The 17,602-nt window shown below is 47.9% G+C and overlaps 1 protein-coding gene and 1 long non-coding RNA gene across 2 annotated transcripts; both read left to right on the top strand.

Annotated features, from left to right (window-relative positions):
• The first annotated feature begins 987 nt into the window (after window positions 1-987).
• Window positions 988-2,507, top strand: LOC123443732. Its single transcript, XR_006630803.1, has 3 exons — window positions 988-1,096; window positions 1,807-2,007; window positions 2,112-2,507. It is a non-coding gene; the product is annotated as an uncharacterized LOC123443732 (long non-coding RNA).
• Window positions 2,508-3,032: 525 nt separating this feature from the next.
• On the top strand, window positions 3,033-4,407 carry LOC123443731 (pentatricopeptide repeat-containing protein At4g38150-like). Its single transcript, XM_045120244.1, has one exon. The coding sequence runs from the start codon at window positions 3,142-3,144 to the stop codon at window positions 4,138-4,140; it is 999 nt and encodes a 332-aa protein (XP_044976179.1). The 5' UTR covers window positions 3,033-3,141; the 3' UTR covers window positions 4,141-4,407.
• Window positions 4,408-17,602: the final 13,195 nt, after the last annotated feature.

Raw genomic sequence — 17,602 nt, 5'->3', positions numbered from 1 at the left:
TGTCGGAACCTATCCATATGAGATCTAGTTTTAAAGTACTCATCGTGATAAACACAATGATAAAAACGGATTTGAAATTTGATGCTAGAGTCAAAAGTTATGAATTTTGAATTTTTTTTAAAGTCTTAAATAAATGCATGCGTGTGGAATCAGAGATCGGTCCGCACGATCGGACAACTACGAGGTATGCGCTCGAAAAGATGAAATAGTGTGGCTGCATTTTTAAGTATATGAAAAAAATAAATATTCGAAGTTCGCGTATCATTGCATAGTTGATAGAGGAGTGTTTATTTTTTAATATCGACGGAATGCGCGACACGGCCTTGGACATGCCCTTGGGAGTTAATTGCAGAAGACTACCACAATTCAGGCCGTATTCACAAGTTGATGCCATCTTTCAAATTTTTTTCTAAATACATACCAAGATACATGCCGTATTTTGCAGATCCTGTATTTCTACGTATAGATGCTCTTTCTGACACACATGACCCACGGGTCAGTCTCTTACACGGAAAACCGGCTCGGACCGCTTCGATCCGGGAAAAATCGACTCTCTCTCTCCAGCTGGACCGGACCGGACAGGCAAAAAAAAAAAACCTTCTTCTCCTCCACACCTAGCCCACCCTGCTCTCCTCTCGGCCGCCCCGCCCCGCCCATCTCTGACCTGCAGCCGGCGGTCGACGAGCTCGCCGCGCTGGTCCGCTCCGGCCTCGTCGGCCTGGCCTCCGCCTTCCGCCGCGTCGCGCAGGGACAGCCGGGGGTCCGACCGCGTCTTGGCCTGCCTCGCCGCCGCCGCGCTGCTCGTCGCCGCCTCGCTGCCCGCCGGCGCCCGCGCGGCGGACCTCGTCGCCCACGGCCGCCGCGCAGAGCCCGCAGACCGTGCCCGTGCCCGTGCACGCAGTCGTAGCACCCGGACGACAGAAGAAGCGCTCCGACCAGCAGCTCCAGCCAATGGAGCTCGCGACGCCGTTTCAGGCCCGGCGGCGTCGGTCTGCTGTTCCCGGACAGGTCAGAGCAAGAAATAACATCAATAAGAGCAGCTTTTTCACAAGAAGTCTCCGTCTGGCATAAGCTTGATCATCCAAATGTAACTAAGGTACTGTTTGGTTTGACATGTTATTGCGCTTTCTTCAATTCTATTTGGTTAATCTGTTCTGCTTGTTGACATGCATCATTTGTTGCATTTATCGATTCTTGAAAAAAGGATGATAAAAATGAAATGTATCTTCAGTGTTGGGACTGATGACCGATACCTGCGGTCTAAATGCAATACAAGCGCTAAAGTTGTTAACTGTCGCTGTATAAACATTAGCTTGCTTAGTCAGGCCTCTAACAAGTTAAGAAGTTTTCGGTAAGTTCTGTGTAAGCCACTAGAATAGAAGCTGTGATACATTGTCTGCTTAGACGAAATATTAGTTCTCAGTAGCAAAAGATGAAGTGTTCACATATATCAAATGCTGTTATAATGGAACCAGGGGAGCTGCGGCTTGCCATATCATAATCGGATTAAACCATCTAATAGTTGGCCGTATCTTAGCAAGCCTATCTAGTACATTCTTTCGGTTATGACATTATTTAAACCTAGATCCATTTGTTTCAAGTATTAATATACTCCGTACCAAAATTCTTGTATTAGATTTGTTTAGATATGAAAGTATCTAGTCATGCTTTAGTATTTAGATACATTCATTTTTAGTAAATTTAAGACAAGAATTTTAGGACGGAGGGAGTACTTCACAAGTATCGATTTTTACCATATTAAACATGACAGTCTGTCCTAACAACAGCTTCAATTTTCCTGTACAGTTTATAGGGGCTATAATGGGTGCTGGGGATCTGAATATTCAGACAGAAGATGGAAATATTGGCATGCCAAGTAATGTCTGCTGTGTCATTGTGGAGTACCTTGCTGGAGGTGCACTGAAAACATTTCTGATAAAGAACAGGAGAAGGAAGTTGGCTTTCAAAGTTGTGGTGCAGATAGCTCTCGACCTTGCCAGGGGATAAGTAGGCACTGCATTCTCATCAGTCTTGTTGTTCAGTCTTTGGCTCCCTGTAGCCCCCAAAGTTCTCACTGATTTGAGGAATGCTGACCTTTAAATTTTTGACAGATTAAGCTATTTTCACTTGAAGAAAATCGTGCACCGTGACGTGAAGACTGAAAACATGCTTCTTGACAAAACAAGAACTGTCAAAATAGCCGACTTTGGTGTTGCTCGCCATGAGGCTGCAAACCCCAGCGACATGACAGGCGAAACAGGCACCCTTGGCTACATGGCCCCTGAGGTATCTATCTTATCTTGGATGGTATCCTTGTGTCCTCACAGTTTCCCACGGCCGCCAACGAGTGGATCGTCACCCGCAAGTCCGGGAACAGCAGACCGACGCCGCCGGGCCTGAAACGGCGGCGCGAGCTCCATTGGCTGGAGCTGCTGGTTGGAGCGCTTCTTCTGTCGTCCGGGTGCTACGACTGCGTGCACGGGCACGTTCTGCGGGCTCTGCGCGGCGGCCGTGGGCGACGAGGTCCGCCGCGCGGGCGCCGGCGGGCAGCGAGGCAGGCCATGACGCGGCCGGACCCCGGCTGTCCCTGCGCGTCGCGGCGGAAGGCGGAGGCCGGAGCGGACCAGCGCGGCGAGCTCGTCGACCGCCGTCTGCAGGTCGGAGATGGGCGGGGCGGGGCGGCCTAGAGGAGAGCAGGGTGGGCTAGGTGTGGAGGAGAAGAAGGTTTTTTTTTGCCTGTCCGGTCCAGCTGGAGAGAGAAAGTCGGTTTTTCCCGAATCGAAGCGGGCCGGGCCGGTTTTTCGTATAAGAGACTGACCGGTGGCTCATGTGTGTCAGAAAGAGCATCTATACGTAGAAATACAGGATTTGCAAAATACGATCTGTATCTTGATACTTATTTGAAAAAAATTGAAAGATGACACAAGTTATAAATACGGAATTGTGATAGTCTTTTTCAATTAACTGGCCCCCTGGGCCTGGCATTGGACGACGTACTTCAAACCGAACGAAACCCTCCGACGCAGCGTCCGTCCATAAACCCACACACCACATTTCCGTTTTCCCCTGAATCGCCGCCACCAGAGAAAGGGAGGTAGTCGTCTAAAAAAACAGAGAAAGAGAGGGACAAGGTAGGGAGAGATGAGCCTGCAAATTCCGGCTAGGTCACGCGGCCTCCGCCGCCTCCTCCTGCTGGGTGGAGAATCTGGGATCCGGCGGCCGTACTCCACCGGTGACCGTCGCCGCCGGGTGATCCGCGAGGCACGGGATGAGGAGGAGGACGAGGCCTTCCTCCGCACCCTCAACTTTGGGGCTGACCCAGACAACAACCCCCTGCCCCCACCGCCGAGACGCGCAGGGGGAGCCCCTGACTCCTCCGCCGCCAGCTCCTTCCCTGGTGACATCCTCCGACGCGCCGCCGGGAAGCAGCAGCAGCAGGGTCCGGAAAGGAGCGCTCAGAAAGCCATCGGGGAGTCGCTGATGGAGAAGCTTAAGCTGGGCGACGCCGGTGCCTCCACGGGAAGCAACATCGAGGCCCAGCAGCCTGAGCACGAATCGGGGCAGCCACCGCAGACGGAGGACGTGGACGAGATCTTCCGAAAGATGAAAGAGACGGGGCTGATACCTAACGCCGTCGCCATGCTCGACAGCCTCTGCAAGAACGGATTGGTGCCGGAGGCCATGAAGCTGTTCGGTCTGATGCGCGAGAAGGGCGCCATCCCAGATGTCGTCATCTACACAGCTGTTGTCGAGGCCTTCTGCAAAGGAGCCAAGTTGGACGATGCCGTCAGGATCTTCAGGAAGATGCAGGGCAACGGGGTCATTCCAAATGCCTTCAGTTACTGGTTGATTATACAGGGTCTGTGCAAGGGCGACAGACTGGATGAGGCGGTTGCTTTCTGTGTGGAGATGTTCGAGGCTGGGCATTCACCGAATGCTGCTACATTTGTGGGTTTGGTTGATGCTGTATGCAAGATGAAGGGGGTAGAGGAGGGTGAGAACCTTGTGAGGAGCTTCCAGGAGAGGAACTTTGCCATTGATGAGAAGTCCATCAGGGAACATTTGGACAAGAAAGGGCCATTCTCACCGATTGTTTGGGAGGTGATCTTTGGGAAGAAGAAAACAAGCCGCCCCTTTTAATCTAACTAGTATGTGCTCATCCTCTCAATATTTGAAGCTCCTTCCGTGGTTAAATCAAAATGGCTAGCATGTTGCTTTTACATGATGTCCACGCACTAGTGATTTGTATTTCTTTGTGTTTACATGCAATTCACCAACATTTACTTGCTGCTTGGGACCTTGCTGGCTGATATTTTTACTAACCATAAGCCAGGTGGTTGTTATTTGGAGGTTTCATGTATGGAATAACATTGCACCCATGAATACACACCTGCTGCTCAAAGACTATATCTTTGTCATATTGTTGTTAATTGAAACTATTGAGTTGTATTCAAAATTCAAAAAAGCGCTAGGTGTTAATTATGCGTTGGGCCACCAACTCGCGCTTTTTCTAGCTTAGACGCGATTAGGCGAAATTAGGCGTTACTACTGTAAGATAAAGAAATAAGCTAGATGGGCCGGCCTAGCCCATTAAACCATAGACCCATCTTCATATCCTCCTACTAAACCACATGCGCAATTAGGTTTCCTCCTCAAGCCGCCTCTTCCCCTGGTCCTTTCTTCCTTGCTACACGAGGCTGCTTCTCTCCCTCTTTCTCTATCCCTTGCCAGAGAAGCTCGATCCCTCGCCGGAGCAGCCTGATCCCTTGCCGGAATCAGTCAATTTGTCGTCGGAGTAGCTGAATCCCTCGTCGGCTAGGATGAATCCTCACAGGGGAGGTAGAATCCTCGTCGGGGAAATTGATTTCTTCTTTGAGAAACATGTTTCCTCGTCGGATAGACTGATTTCTCGCCGAAGGACCTCGCCGGCCGCTTCGCCCTGGGCCAAAGCGAGGCGCTAGGCCAACGCCCAGAGCGCCTAATAGTGCTTTTTTAATCAGGGTTGTATTTCATCACTATGAGTTTTCTACATGATGAACAATCTTGAGCGAACTAATAGGAAACAGGTTGTTTCTGAATTATAGGTGTTGAGTATATTGATTATTAGGAAAGATGAGATAGATTAGGATTTGTCCTACCTTTCTTGTACTCCAAGTTGATCTTTGTACTTCTATATATATATGCTATATATATGCCCATGATGCTCAAGCAATACAATAACTATTTCATCAATCATTCTCTCCCTTCTAATCACATCCAAGAGGTCTTGAGTACGATTATGAGGGGATGACCGTCGGCTTACCTTCGGATTCCTCTCCAGTCTCACCGTCTGCCTCGTTACTGCTGTGACTGCGGGGGATATTGATTATTAGGAAATATGAGATGGACTAGGATTTGTCCTACCTTGTCTTGTACTTCAAGTTGGTTTTTATACTCCTATATATATATATATATATATATATATATATATATATATATATATATATATGCCCATGAGGCTCAATCAATACAATAAATATTCCACCAATCGTTCTCTTCCTTGTAACACTAGGTATATAGTTAAATGAAGTCGACATCCTCTGGCATCAGTCCCTGTCTAGCATACAGAAAGAGCTGTGAACTTATCATCACCTCTTGTTAATCCTCCAACCAGATTATCCTTGCTCACCGGCATGATAGTATGTCTTACTCTCCGCTGTTAAGTTGCACGGGATGATAAAAAATTGACATCATATTTTTACTAATTCGTGTGAACGCGTTAGTGGCTGTCAGATTTTTTGCACGAATCTTGATGCATGGGCGTTGACATGTCAGGCGCAGCAAAACGTTCATTCGCTTTTGTCCCTTCCATGAACGACCTCCCTCAAAGCAACTCTAGCATACCCGTAAACTGATTAATCCCGTAAAAAACCGAGATAGTTACAATTTCGGTCGGAAAAACGAGGCCTATCAGACACCTGAAAACTTATTCGACACTTAAAATATTGAAGGGGCACGATAAATCTATCCGTGAAAACCTGATATGTACAGTTTCAAAGGCAATATGCAGTTCAACTCGTAAACCGGTCAAACCTCGTCGGAGCAGATGCGCCGCTGCGGAACTGGCGGGAATATACCTAGAACTCATTGGAATCCATCGCCACATGTCGGAAGAAGCCGATGCACGTGGAAATTTGTCGTTGCCGGTCCAAATTGCAGTCGGATCGACCTCCACTTCGGAGGCGAGGCCATCCAAGGGCAGGGCGGAGCAGGCCACCGGCGGCCCGAATCAGGGCGGGGCGGCACCGAAGAAGAGCGAGGCAGGGGTGGGGGAGCTCACGCAACCATGTCTGGGAACGCGCGTGCGGCGACAGACAGTGCCGGGCTTAAATCGTGGACGGGCGGGCGCGCCAAGAAGCGTGCGGTCGGGGCGGGTGGCGCAGGGCTCCTGCACTGCATACGTGGCTTGGAACGGGCGATGTAGGGGCGAGGCGGACAACGTCGGGGTGAGCCGGGGCGCCAGGGCGAGGCTTGCCGTGGCCGGAGCCGGCCTCGCCATGAGAGGGAAAAAAAGAAAAAAAATGGGCTATAGTGGGATGCAGTTTTAGTTACGGGGTCTGTTCTGTCCGTGACAATTTCTGTGACAGCCCGAAACCGACATTCTAGAAGATTTCCCCTTTATTCCGTTTTCGTCGCGTGTCTATTTTTATTTGTCGCATCATCATTGCATCATGCACATCATCAGCATTGCATCGGCATTCCGTTGCCGCCGGTTTTCAAACTTGCATCCGTTAGTAGTTGTCGGTTCTCGTCGTTGTCCGTTCTGAGTCCGACCACACACGCACGCGCCCGCGGTATTGTCAAAACCCTGTTTTAAAAGTGTGTGTAAAACTTTCTCTGATAGGGTGGGTTGGAATTTGACGTGCGGTCTTATTTTAATATAGCTAGGCCGTCTGCTCGAATTTCGTCGCAATCGGAGTCCGTCTGGTACACGAACGATCGACCGCAGCGGCACCGTATTCGGTCTATCGTCGGAAGTCTTTCGGTGTTTTAAATCTTGTTGCCGGGCCGCCCGTTTTCCCTCTCGTCTCCGGATACCCACTCTAAACGGTCATTTAGTCTATCCCGAGTTCGGAATTATTCGAATCCGACCGCGCGGTTGAAACCGGGGCGGAATTTCGCTAAACCTAGCCCCCCGTTTGTCTACAAATAGACCCCCGTGCATTTTAGACAGCCCCTCTCCTCCCACCTCGGGATCCGTGCCCCTAACCCTAATCCCACTTCACTCTCTCTCCTCCCCTCAGCCTTCAGCCGCCGGGCCCACAAAGCCCGCGTTGGGCCCGCTCGAGCCCATCTTGGCCTGAGCTCCCCACAGCAGCAGCCCCGCCGAGCCGAGGCACAGCCGCCGCTGCTCCCATGCGCGCCGCCCCTGTGCGTCGCTGCCCAGACCGGCCGGCAGTCGTGCCCGCCGCCTCCGGCCATCAGCTCCTCGCCGTCCTCCGCCACTGCGCGTAGCACGCAGCTCCTGGCGCAGCCCGCCATGGCGAGCTCCCGAGCTATTCCCCGCCTCAGGTCGCCTTCCTCCAGCAGTCATGGGGACGTCGATGCGAGATCCACCCAGCCCCGCGCCGGAACCGACGCCCTGCGGCCTCCCCGCCGGTCCCGAGTCCCACCGGCGCCTCCTGCCGCTGCCTTTGTCCTCTGCTCGACCACGAGCACGAGGAGGATGACGAGAAGTTCGCCCGCTCGAGCTGCCCCTTCGCCTCGCCCCGTGGGCCTCAACCTCGCCCCTGCCCAGCAGGAGCAACAGCCGCCCGAGGCCAGCCTCCAACTGCCTCCGCCTCCAGGCCCACCTCCATGTGAGGCCCATCTTCGCCCCAAGCCCATGGTGAGTCCAGTTATCCCTCGCCCCCGTTGCAATATTGATATCCCGCGCCATGCCTGTTTCGGCCTGTTAGTAGTTTAGGCCCGTTAGTTTTTTTTAGGAATTCAGTTTAGTTAATTTAAGGATTTAGACGTATAATCAAATGCCCGTATCTTTTTAACCGTAAGTCGGATCGCAGTGAATTAGATATGGTTCTTGTGTAGCTTTTTGCGTAAATCACAAATTTACAACTTGCATAATTGTTTGAAGTAGTTTGAACCGCCGAATGCCTAGTTTTGCGTGCTGTCTTAATATGTTAGTGTCCCGTATTAATTTTTCGTGCGTGTCCGTATTGGCCGAACCCCGTAGGTAAAATGTTCATGTTTTAGGAACCCTTTTGCCACGCATTTTAGAGTAGTCGTTGGTATTTTTGCTTGTAGAATTCCGTAGCTAGTTTGCTATACCGTGTTTAGGATATTATCTGACATATACGTGTGGCGATATTATTGTTGCACAACCCCTCATGTTATATATGTTTTTGGGGTAGAAAAATCCATAGGATTTAACTGTGTAGTTAGTTTTGGCTTTTGAGCAAGTTAGTTCGCGCGATATTTTGCCATGTTGCCCTCTTGTCTATTTTGTGTGATTTAATCTGTGCTTCGTTTGAAGAAGTTGTCAACTAGAGAGTTGCCCTTGGATGTTTAGTCTAGCCCCTGGTAATTTTGGTTGCAATAGAAATCCATGTTTAGGTGTGGTTTGCTTGCTCTCAACTTGCTAGGAAATAGCGTTGTTTAGAGATGGTGAAATATTTCTAAGTCTGAATCTGTTATATTTTGTTGCTGTCTTTGCATGAGTTTATCTTGTGTTCTGTAGCTCTTTTGAGGTTGATGCAATGGAGTTAGTTGTAGACTTTAGGATTCTCTAGCATTCTATGAATTTTCATGCCAATTGGAGTTCTGGAGCTTATGGTTTTGCTACTGTCAATATGCCTTCAGATCGAAAACTGCAGTTTCATAAACTGTCATTTTCACTAAGTCTGAAACTGTGTGTGAGAAGCCATTTTGTGACTTCTTTTCCTAGTGATCCATGCTTCCATGCTAGATGTTATTAGTTGTATGTTGTAGTGCTTCTTGCCCTCTATCGTCTCATGCCTTGGTTGAGCATATTGGTTTTGTGTAGCTCGTAGTTGTGGGGTGTAGAAAATGCTATGTGGCTGATTTTGGCAGATTGTAGGAATTTCTTGTTTAGCTCGTAGTTGTTGAACCGTTGCTCCGTTTTGATCGTGTCCTATATGAAACTTGCTTAGAATCTCGTGTAGTTTCATATTATCTTGCTGGTTGTATGTGTTGAAGTGCTTGTGACTATCGTTGCACACATTTTGCATTCATGTCATCATATCTTGCGGTGCTTGTATCTTTTGATCCGTAGCTCCGTTGGAGATGTTCTCTATGTGTAAATTGTTTGTAACGACGCGTAGAATCACGTGAACCTATTTGTTTTGCTGTTTAACAACTAATTAAATGTGTTAGTTCAGATCTGGACAGAATTATAAATTAACATGTGAGGTCGTCTCGGAGGTGCTATATGTCATTTCTGACCTCATTTAAAATGCCTAGGTAGGTAGTTTAGTTACGCTTCACCTCTTGCCATGTTTAACCACATTTAATATTGCCGAGTACCTAATCGGGATGGAACTAAATAATTAAACGTGGAGTTTCGTCAATATGCAACTTGTTGCATATTAAACTTCACTTAATGTGTAGTATTTGGTTGTTGTGAATTGACTTGCCGTGACTTGCATGTATTCAGCTGTTCATACATCCTTTGTGTTGTGCATCGTGTGGTGAATATCGTATGTTGATTCTTGTTTCCGGTTTCCTTCGTCTCGATAGAGTTCCGCAAGCGTGTCGGATTGTGAGGACCCGTTCGACTACATCGGTTCGTCAGCTTCACGGAGTCATTCTTCTTCCAAGCGGGATCTTAGGCAAAATGGCCATTTCCCCAGATGCCATTACTACCATTGCCATGCTAGTATTACTGTTTCTATCGATTATGTCTCGTTGCCTACCACATGTTAAATATCAGCCTCTCAACAATGCCATGAAAACCTTCAACCTGTTCAACCTAGCAAACCACTGATTGGCTATATTACCGCTTGCTTAACCCTGTGTTAGCGTTGCTAGTTGCAGGTGCATTGCTTTCATGTGAAAACATGGGTTCCTTGTTATATCACCATATTAATGCTATTTAATTTAATGCACCTATATACTTGGTAAAAGGTGGGAGGCTCGGCCTTTCTAGCCTGGTGTTTTGTTCCACCTTTGCCCCCTTAGTTTCGGCTACCGGTGTTATGTTCCATAATTGAGAGCTCCTAACACGATCGGGGTTGTTATGGGGACCCCCTTGATAATTCGTTTTAGATTAAAGCTGGTCTGGCAAGGCCCAACATTGATACTACATTTTCCCAACATAATAATTTGGTTAATACTGAAAGCATAGGGCGTCATGAACCCGAGCAGTAATTTACAAAATACAGGGGGCAGTGCTGATGGTGCTGGTCCAAAACAGAGCACCGTGCGGGGCCAACCCGGGGCAACTCGAGAAATTTCTATCAGGCCACCGTACGCTTCGCTTATCCGTCGTGTCCCGAAAACGAGATACGTGGCTCCTATTGGGATCGTCGACACGTCGGGTGGCCTTGCTGGATAAATTTACCTTTGACGAGATATCTTGTGCATCGGGATTCTGGTGATGCTTTGGGTAATCTCAGACTTGAGGTTTTCCACTAAGGAGTCCGACGAGATCGCGAGCTTCGTGATCCAGGATTTCTATGCGGCTTGTGGTAATTTGTGATGGATTAGTTGGAGCACCCCTGCAGGGTTAAATCTTTCGGAAAGTTGTGCCCGCGGTTATGTGGCAACGTGGAAACTTTGTTTAACACTCTTTCTAGATAACTTGAACATAACTTAATTAAAACTTGTCAACTGAGTGCGTAACTGTGACTGTCTTTTTCGTGAGTTCCTTCTCCGATCGAGGACACGGTGCGGTTATGTCTGACGTAGGTAGGTGTTCAGGACCATTCTTTTGGTCATCAGTAGTCACATCCGCTATGCGTACATCTTCCCCCTCTTAATTCTTGTACTCGTAAGTTTAGCCACCAAATAAATGCTTAGCCGCTGCTGCAACCTCACCACTTAACCTTACCTCACCTATTAAGCTTTGCTAGTCTTGATACCTTTGGAAATGAGATTGCTGAGTCCCCTGTGGCTCACAGATTACTACAACACCAGTTGCAGGTACATGTAAAGGTTACTAGACGCGGGCGCGTTGATTGTTCATTTGGAGTTGCTTCTTCTTCTTCGTTGATCTTGGATGGGTTCCAGGCCGGCAGCCCGAGATAGCAAGGATGGACGTCGTTCTTCTTTTCTCGTTTGTTTTCGTCCGTAGTCGGAACCTGCTCTTCTTCATGGTGATTATGTATTGTACTGATGAGACTCTGATGTAACTTATGGCGAGTGTAAGCCAATTCTATATATATCTCATGTTTTCAGAACATGTACTTGTAATGATATCGATTCTTGCGAAACGACGAGATGCGCTTGTATCCCTGACAAGGCCCTCGTGCCAAATTAAGGATAGGGTCGCATCTTGGGCGTGACAATTTCGCATCGTAAAAACGGTTTAGAGTGACCCTTATACGTGTTTTTAAGAGCATCTCTAGCAGACCCTGTAAAAGTCGGACACGTAAACGCGTTTACAGTTTGTTGCAAATTAGATTTGCGGGGCAAATTCGTGCGCTGCCGATCTGTTCCGTATATGGAACTGTCAAATTAAAAAAACATTCATGGGAGAAACTTGCAACAACATTCATCATACATAGTTGATCATCATATACGTCATAAATAGTTGTTCATCAAACTACATCATGGTACTACATAGGGGGATCTCTGGCCGTGCAACGTACCCGAGCCTAGGCTACCAAAATCGACGGGTGCATCGGCGACAACTCGACCGAGGAGCCAGAGGAGCTCAGTCTTCGTTGGAGTCGAGGTCGATCCAGACCTTGGCCTGCTCGACCTTCATGACGCCCAGGTTCGCCTCCTTGGACACGTGCACCTGCGACGTTGTGACACCCGGCTCGAGGAAGATGCCCTCGACCTCGAGCTCGCGACGAAGGCGCGCGTCAGCCTCGTCCGCCTCCCTCACCGAGCGCTCCATGATGGCGCGCTCGAGGTGGTCCTCCTGTCCCGGGGGTAGGTAGTCCTCGGGGCTGATGACGCCTCGATGTGGCGGGTACGCGTCGGCCTCGAGCTTGACGACGAGCGCCCCGAGCTCCTCCGGCTCTCTCTTGACCAGAGTAAGTCGCGAGCTTGAGGCGCCTGCAGATGCGCTCCCAGCGGCAGAGGAGTTGAAGAAGGTGCGACTGCGGACCGCGAGCTCGCGCTTGTACTCGTCGAGCTCACGCGTTCGAAAGCCGACAGCGGACGGCTCCCATAGTTGAGCCACCTCCGCGCCCCCCGCTTGTGTGCGGCGTCGGAGATGCAGCGACGGCGGCGCTCCGGGCCATCCCCACCATTTCCATAGACGACCATGGGTAGGGACGGGTCGCTAGTTCTTTCTGGGCTTGCCGGCAACAATAAATTGGGGCGGAGTGGGAGAGGAATCGCGACGGAGCGACGACAGGGTTTCACCTGTATCCAAGCGGGGTGACCGCGTAAATAGCGATGGAGAGGGTCTTTTTCGGGCCAAGATATTTTCTTTTACGGGCCGGACCCAGGATATGCATACTGTTTTGGCAAAAAAGTGCCAAATTCGTATACTCATCGAAATTATACAGGTTCGACCTTTTTACGGGATCTAGTATGCGTTAAGGGTCGACTTTTACAAGGTAGATGCTCTCACTCTGCCTTATCTTAACACTCCCTTATCCAGTTTCTTTCTCCCTTTCCCTCTCTCTCGTGCACATTTTGGGGAGGGTAGTGCTTGGTCAGCGGAGTAGTAGGAAGATATGGAAGAGACCAGGTTGTTGGCGAGGCTTCGCGCGCGCCTGGGTGTCAGCGCGTCGGGCGGGTTGTGTCTGGAGAGCGAAATCATGGTGGCGTTGCTGGTCGGAGATGGCAGGGTGCTTCTAGGGCGGCGGGGGTTGAGCTGTGGCGGCGCCATGGTTGTGCGACACCATCTACACCAGGGTCCTGGGTTTGTCGCTCGCGCAAGCAGACCCGTAAGCTCCTCGACGGCAATTCCACCGCTTCTGCGGCAAACCCTATTTAGCGCCACACGCGCCGGTTAAAGGCAAAATGTGCTAACCAGCGCCTACAGCGCACCGCAATGGGCCGACGCATCTAGTAACTTTTTATACTTTTTTAGCCCATAAACTGTTTTAGTCCGTGAATTTTTTTGAAAATCGTTGAACTTTTTTTTGAAATCGATGAAGTTTTTCTAAAATTTATGAACATAATTTAAAATTGATGAACTTTTTTCGAAATCACTGAACTATTTTTAAAAATGATGAACTTTTTTTTAAAATCGATGATATTTTTTCTGGATTCTGTGAACTTTTTGAAAATACATGAACATGTTTCCAAAAATCGGTGAACTTTTGTTCATAATCATTGAATTTTTTTTGTAAATCTGAATTTTTTTGATTTTTTAATAATCAACGAATTTAATATGGGTCGGTCCATGAAAAGGGCCGCTGTAGGCATCTGTTTTCCCTAGTGGCGCCCCCTAATGGCACCTGAAGCGCCACATAGGAGGTCCCCGCTTCGGCTGCCAAGCAGGCGCTTCACGGGGCTGTAGGAGGCCGTCGTGCTCCCCGTCAGGGTGCTACTAGCAGCTTCGGTGATGTCACCTCAATTCATCATGTATCGTTTTTGTTTGTCATCGATCAAAATCTGTTGGAGAATCAAGTTGCAGTCAAGTGGTGGCCAGAAAGGGCGTTTCTCTTGTACAGGTCACCGGGGACTGGGAAGTTTTGCTTGGCCAAAGTCTTGCAACAGTGACAGACTTCACATTCTTCAGGCCTTGTTTGGTACTAGTGTTTTTGAGGAGATTGGTGGGGATAATCCTCCAAGGGATTGGGTGAAACCCCAACCTTCACCCAATCCCTTCAAATCCCCATTTATCCCCAATACACTAGGTAGGGGTAGTGTATTGTGTATTGAGAAAAATGCACTATAATTTGAGGATTTGAGGGGAATTGTTGAGATGAAACATGTCAAATACACTAGAACCAAATGGTGTTATGGGATGTGTGGGGATTGAGGGGTTTGACCGGGATAATCCCCATAAATTCCCTAAAATACACTAGTACCAAACAAGGCCTCAGGTGATTGGTTCTCACTACCCGCCATCTAATTCTCTTCATTTTCAGTTTTATATTCCAATTGAACAACAAAATGACAATGATTGGAAGTTACATCCCACAGTAATTGTTAGGAGTCCTCCTAACCTTTACACCTACATGGGCTTCCTCTTGGGCCAGCCCACGATGATGAACTCGGCGGCTACCTTCCTCTCTTCTCCTATATCTGCTCTTCTATGTTCATTCTTGTTCTTCCTGATACTTGTATCCAATTGTAATCGCTACATCCAATTGTTCCTCTGTGAGTGATTGCTACCTAAGGCTTTGTTTGGTAGAAGTGGATTGGGGAGGTTTGGAGAGGAGGGGATTTGAGGGGATTTGGTGAATCCCTTCCTTGCACCCAATCCTCTCAAATCCTCGGGGATTTGCTACCACCAGTCCATGGAGGAGGGTCCTGAAACACATGAATAGAAAGGGATTGAAGGGGAATGGAGGGTATTCGGCTAAGAAAACCCCTTCTATCAAATGGGCGCCCGGGGTTTTGTGGGGTTTCTAACCCTCCCAGGGATTTTCCTCTCGAGACCTCTTGAATCCCCCCGTGTCAAACGAGGCCTAAGGAAGAGCGATCCCCCAACTATACTCTTACATCTGGTATCAATCAAAGACTAGACACCACTCCTTCCTTGGTGATTCATCAAGCTCCTTCTCGTTGGGAAGCCATGGATCTGTACTTCTCGTATAAGAGACTAGACACCACTCCTTCCTTGGTGATTTATCAAGCACCTTCTCATTGGGAAGCCATGGATCTATCCATCCAGGAGTATCTCGAGCGGCTCGACTCCAGACTCGACGCTTACACCACCGCCATCAGGTCCCTCACCGAGAAACTCCGTGGGGCCACCAGCACGCCCGCAGTCGTCCAAACTCCACAATCACCAACCATCCACCGGAGAGCATAAAAGACGCATCGACGGCCATCCCTGACGTTTCCTGCTCCAGCACCAAGCCCCAGGAGGTCCTAGAGGTCATCCACAACGTATTCCTTGATTGCATAGCGATGGCACCCACCACCCTGTTCGATGGATTTTTCCAACCAAGTTGGTGCCCTTTCCAACGTCAAAGAGGCCCGTGCCGCTGCCATCACCATCCCCATCTATCCCGACCCCGTGCCCTGTGTGATAATGCGGAAACGTCTTAACCATCTAGGCCGACGTGCTGCCTGTTATATAGTTGGGTTACGAGCCCTCATACCGCGTACAGGAGGTTAGGATTACAATCTTGGAGATCAAGGAAAGCAAGAGATAGATAAGAGTTTAAACATTACATGAGTACTATCTAACTTAAACCTCCTAGATTGGAGATAGAGATAAACCTCTCCTGGCTCGGTTGAGATCCTTAGCCGCAACATATATGTTCAACACCCTCCCTTAATCACAACTTTATCAAGTTGAGATTATGCTTGAAGTCCTCAAAACTTCTTGTAGGAAGAGGCTTGGTAAAACCATCTGCAACCTGGTCCTTTGAGTGAATAAACCTAATGTCTAGAAGTTTATTAGCAACTCTTTCTCGAACAAAGTGAAAATCTATCTCAATGTGTTTAGTTCTGGCATGAAAAATTGGATTTGTTGATAGATAAGTAGCACCTAGATTGTCACACCATAAACATGGAGCTTTAGTGCTTCTCATACCTAGTTCCTTGAGAATGGACTGCACCCATATTATTTCTGCTATTGCATTGGCCAATGCTTTATATTCTGCTTCTGTGCTAGACCTAGAGACAGTTGCTTGTTTTCTTGCACACCATGATATCAAGTTAGGTCCAAAAAACTGCAAATCCACCAGTTGAGCGTCTATCATCCACACAACCTGCCCAGTCTGAGTCAGAGAATGCACTAACAAGTGTAGATGGAGACTTGCAGAAATTTAAACCAATGCTCAAAGTATTTTTCACATATCTCACAATACGTTTTGCAGCAGTGAAGTGAACTGTAGTAGGTGCATGAAGAAACTGACAGACCTTATTTACAACAAATGATATGTCAGGTCTAGTAAGTGTTAAGTACTGGAGTGCACCTACTAAACTTCTGTATCTTGTGCTATCATCTGGGTTCAGAAGTTCTCCTTCAAAAAGAGATAGTTTTTCTATGCTAGATAAAGGAGTGGGTACTGGCTTGCAATTTTGTAGACCAACCTTCTTTACTAGATCTGTTGCATACTTAGCTTGGGAAAGATGAAGACCGTCCTTGTGCCTTTTTACCTCAATGCCAAGAAAGTAGTGTAGATCTCCCAAATCCTTAAGGGCAAACTCTGCACTTAAATCTCTTAACAATCCTGTTATAGCTTCATTAGGTGAGCTTGTCACAATGATATCATCAACATATATGAGAACAAATATGGATGTATTTGATTTGTTATAAATAAATAATGAAGTGTCAGATTTGGAAGGAATGAACCCAAGTGCTTGCATCTTTTTGCTGAGACGAGAATACGATGCTCTTGGAGCCTGTTTTAATCCATACATGGCTTTGTCAAGTTTGCACACATAAGAGGGCGCATGTGGATTTTTAAAACCACGAGGTTGTTTCATGTAAACCTCTTCCTCAAGAACACCATGTATGTAATACCCCAAGTGTGTAATTGCCATATTTGGAACCTATTGCAAGTGGGTCCATCTTGTCAGGGTTATGATGATATCATTTGTGCCATGACTTCATGTGATGTTCCTTTTTGTTTCCTTCCCTTGCATGCATGCATAACATATCATTTCATGCCATGTCTTGTCTTCAGTTTGATTGTGTTCTCATGTGGTGTGGTTATCTTGTGATTTTATGTGACTAGTAGTAATAGTATTGTGGTGGCACTAGTTTTCAAAAGAAGACCCTCTCTCTCAATTTATCTCTATCTCCTTACGCCAACTATTCCTTCCCTGATTTTAAAATGTCCAATGTTTAAGGAATATTGTGGGTGTTAAGTTGTGCAAGTTTGGTGATTGTAAAAGTGTTTTAAACAGGTGCAATAAATACAAAACAGAGGCATTAATTCTGTTTTGTGAAATATTGCTTGCTCCTAAAAATCTTGTTCTTGTTTTATTTAAATAGGTCATATTTTTCTATGACGAGGGGGTATTTTCTTTTGATTTTATCCACACTAGTTTGCCTTGTTTATTTCTTTTTCCTTCTAGCCTTTCTTTAAATAGAAAATGCCAAAGGCTTTCTTTTCTTCTAAGTGGCGCCAGTGGCTACCTCTCTCTCACAGGCCGGCCCATACTCCCTCACCCACGCGCACGACACCTTTCTTCCTCCCCTTTCCAGCGAGGCAGATGGCCCCACCTGTCATCCCCTCTCTTCGATCCCCTCTGCTCCACCGAGAGAGAGCGCGCACATGGCCGACGACACGCCCCACGCTCCCCCTCGCGCTATATAGGCCCCCTTGGCATCCGTGCCTTGGCTAGGGTT

This window comes from Hordeum vulgare, chromosome 3H (genome assembly GCF_904849725.1).
Source record: "Hordeum vulgare subsp. vulgare chromosome 3H, MorexV3_pseudomolecules_assembly, whole genome shotgun sequence".
In the NCBI taxonomy this organism is placed as follows: Eukaryota; Viridiplantae; Streptophyta; class Magnoliopsida; order Poales; family Poaceae; genus Hordeum; species Hordeum vulgare.
The sequence above is the reverse complement of the archived record's forward strand: the minus strand, read 5'-3'. Positions and strand labels throughout refer to the sequence as shown.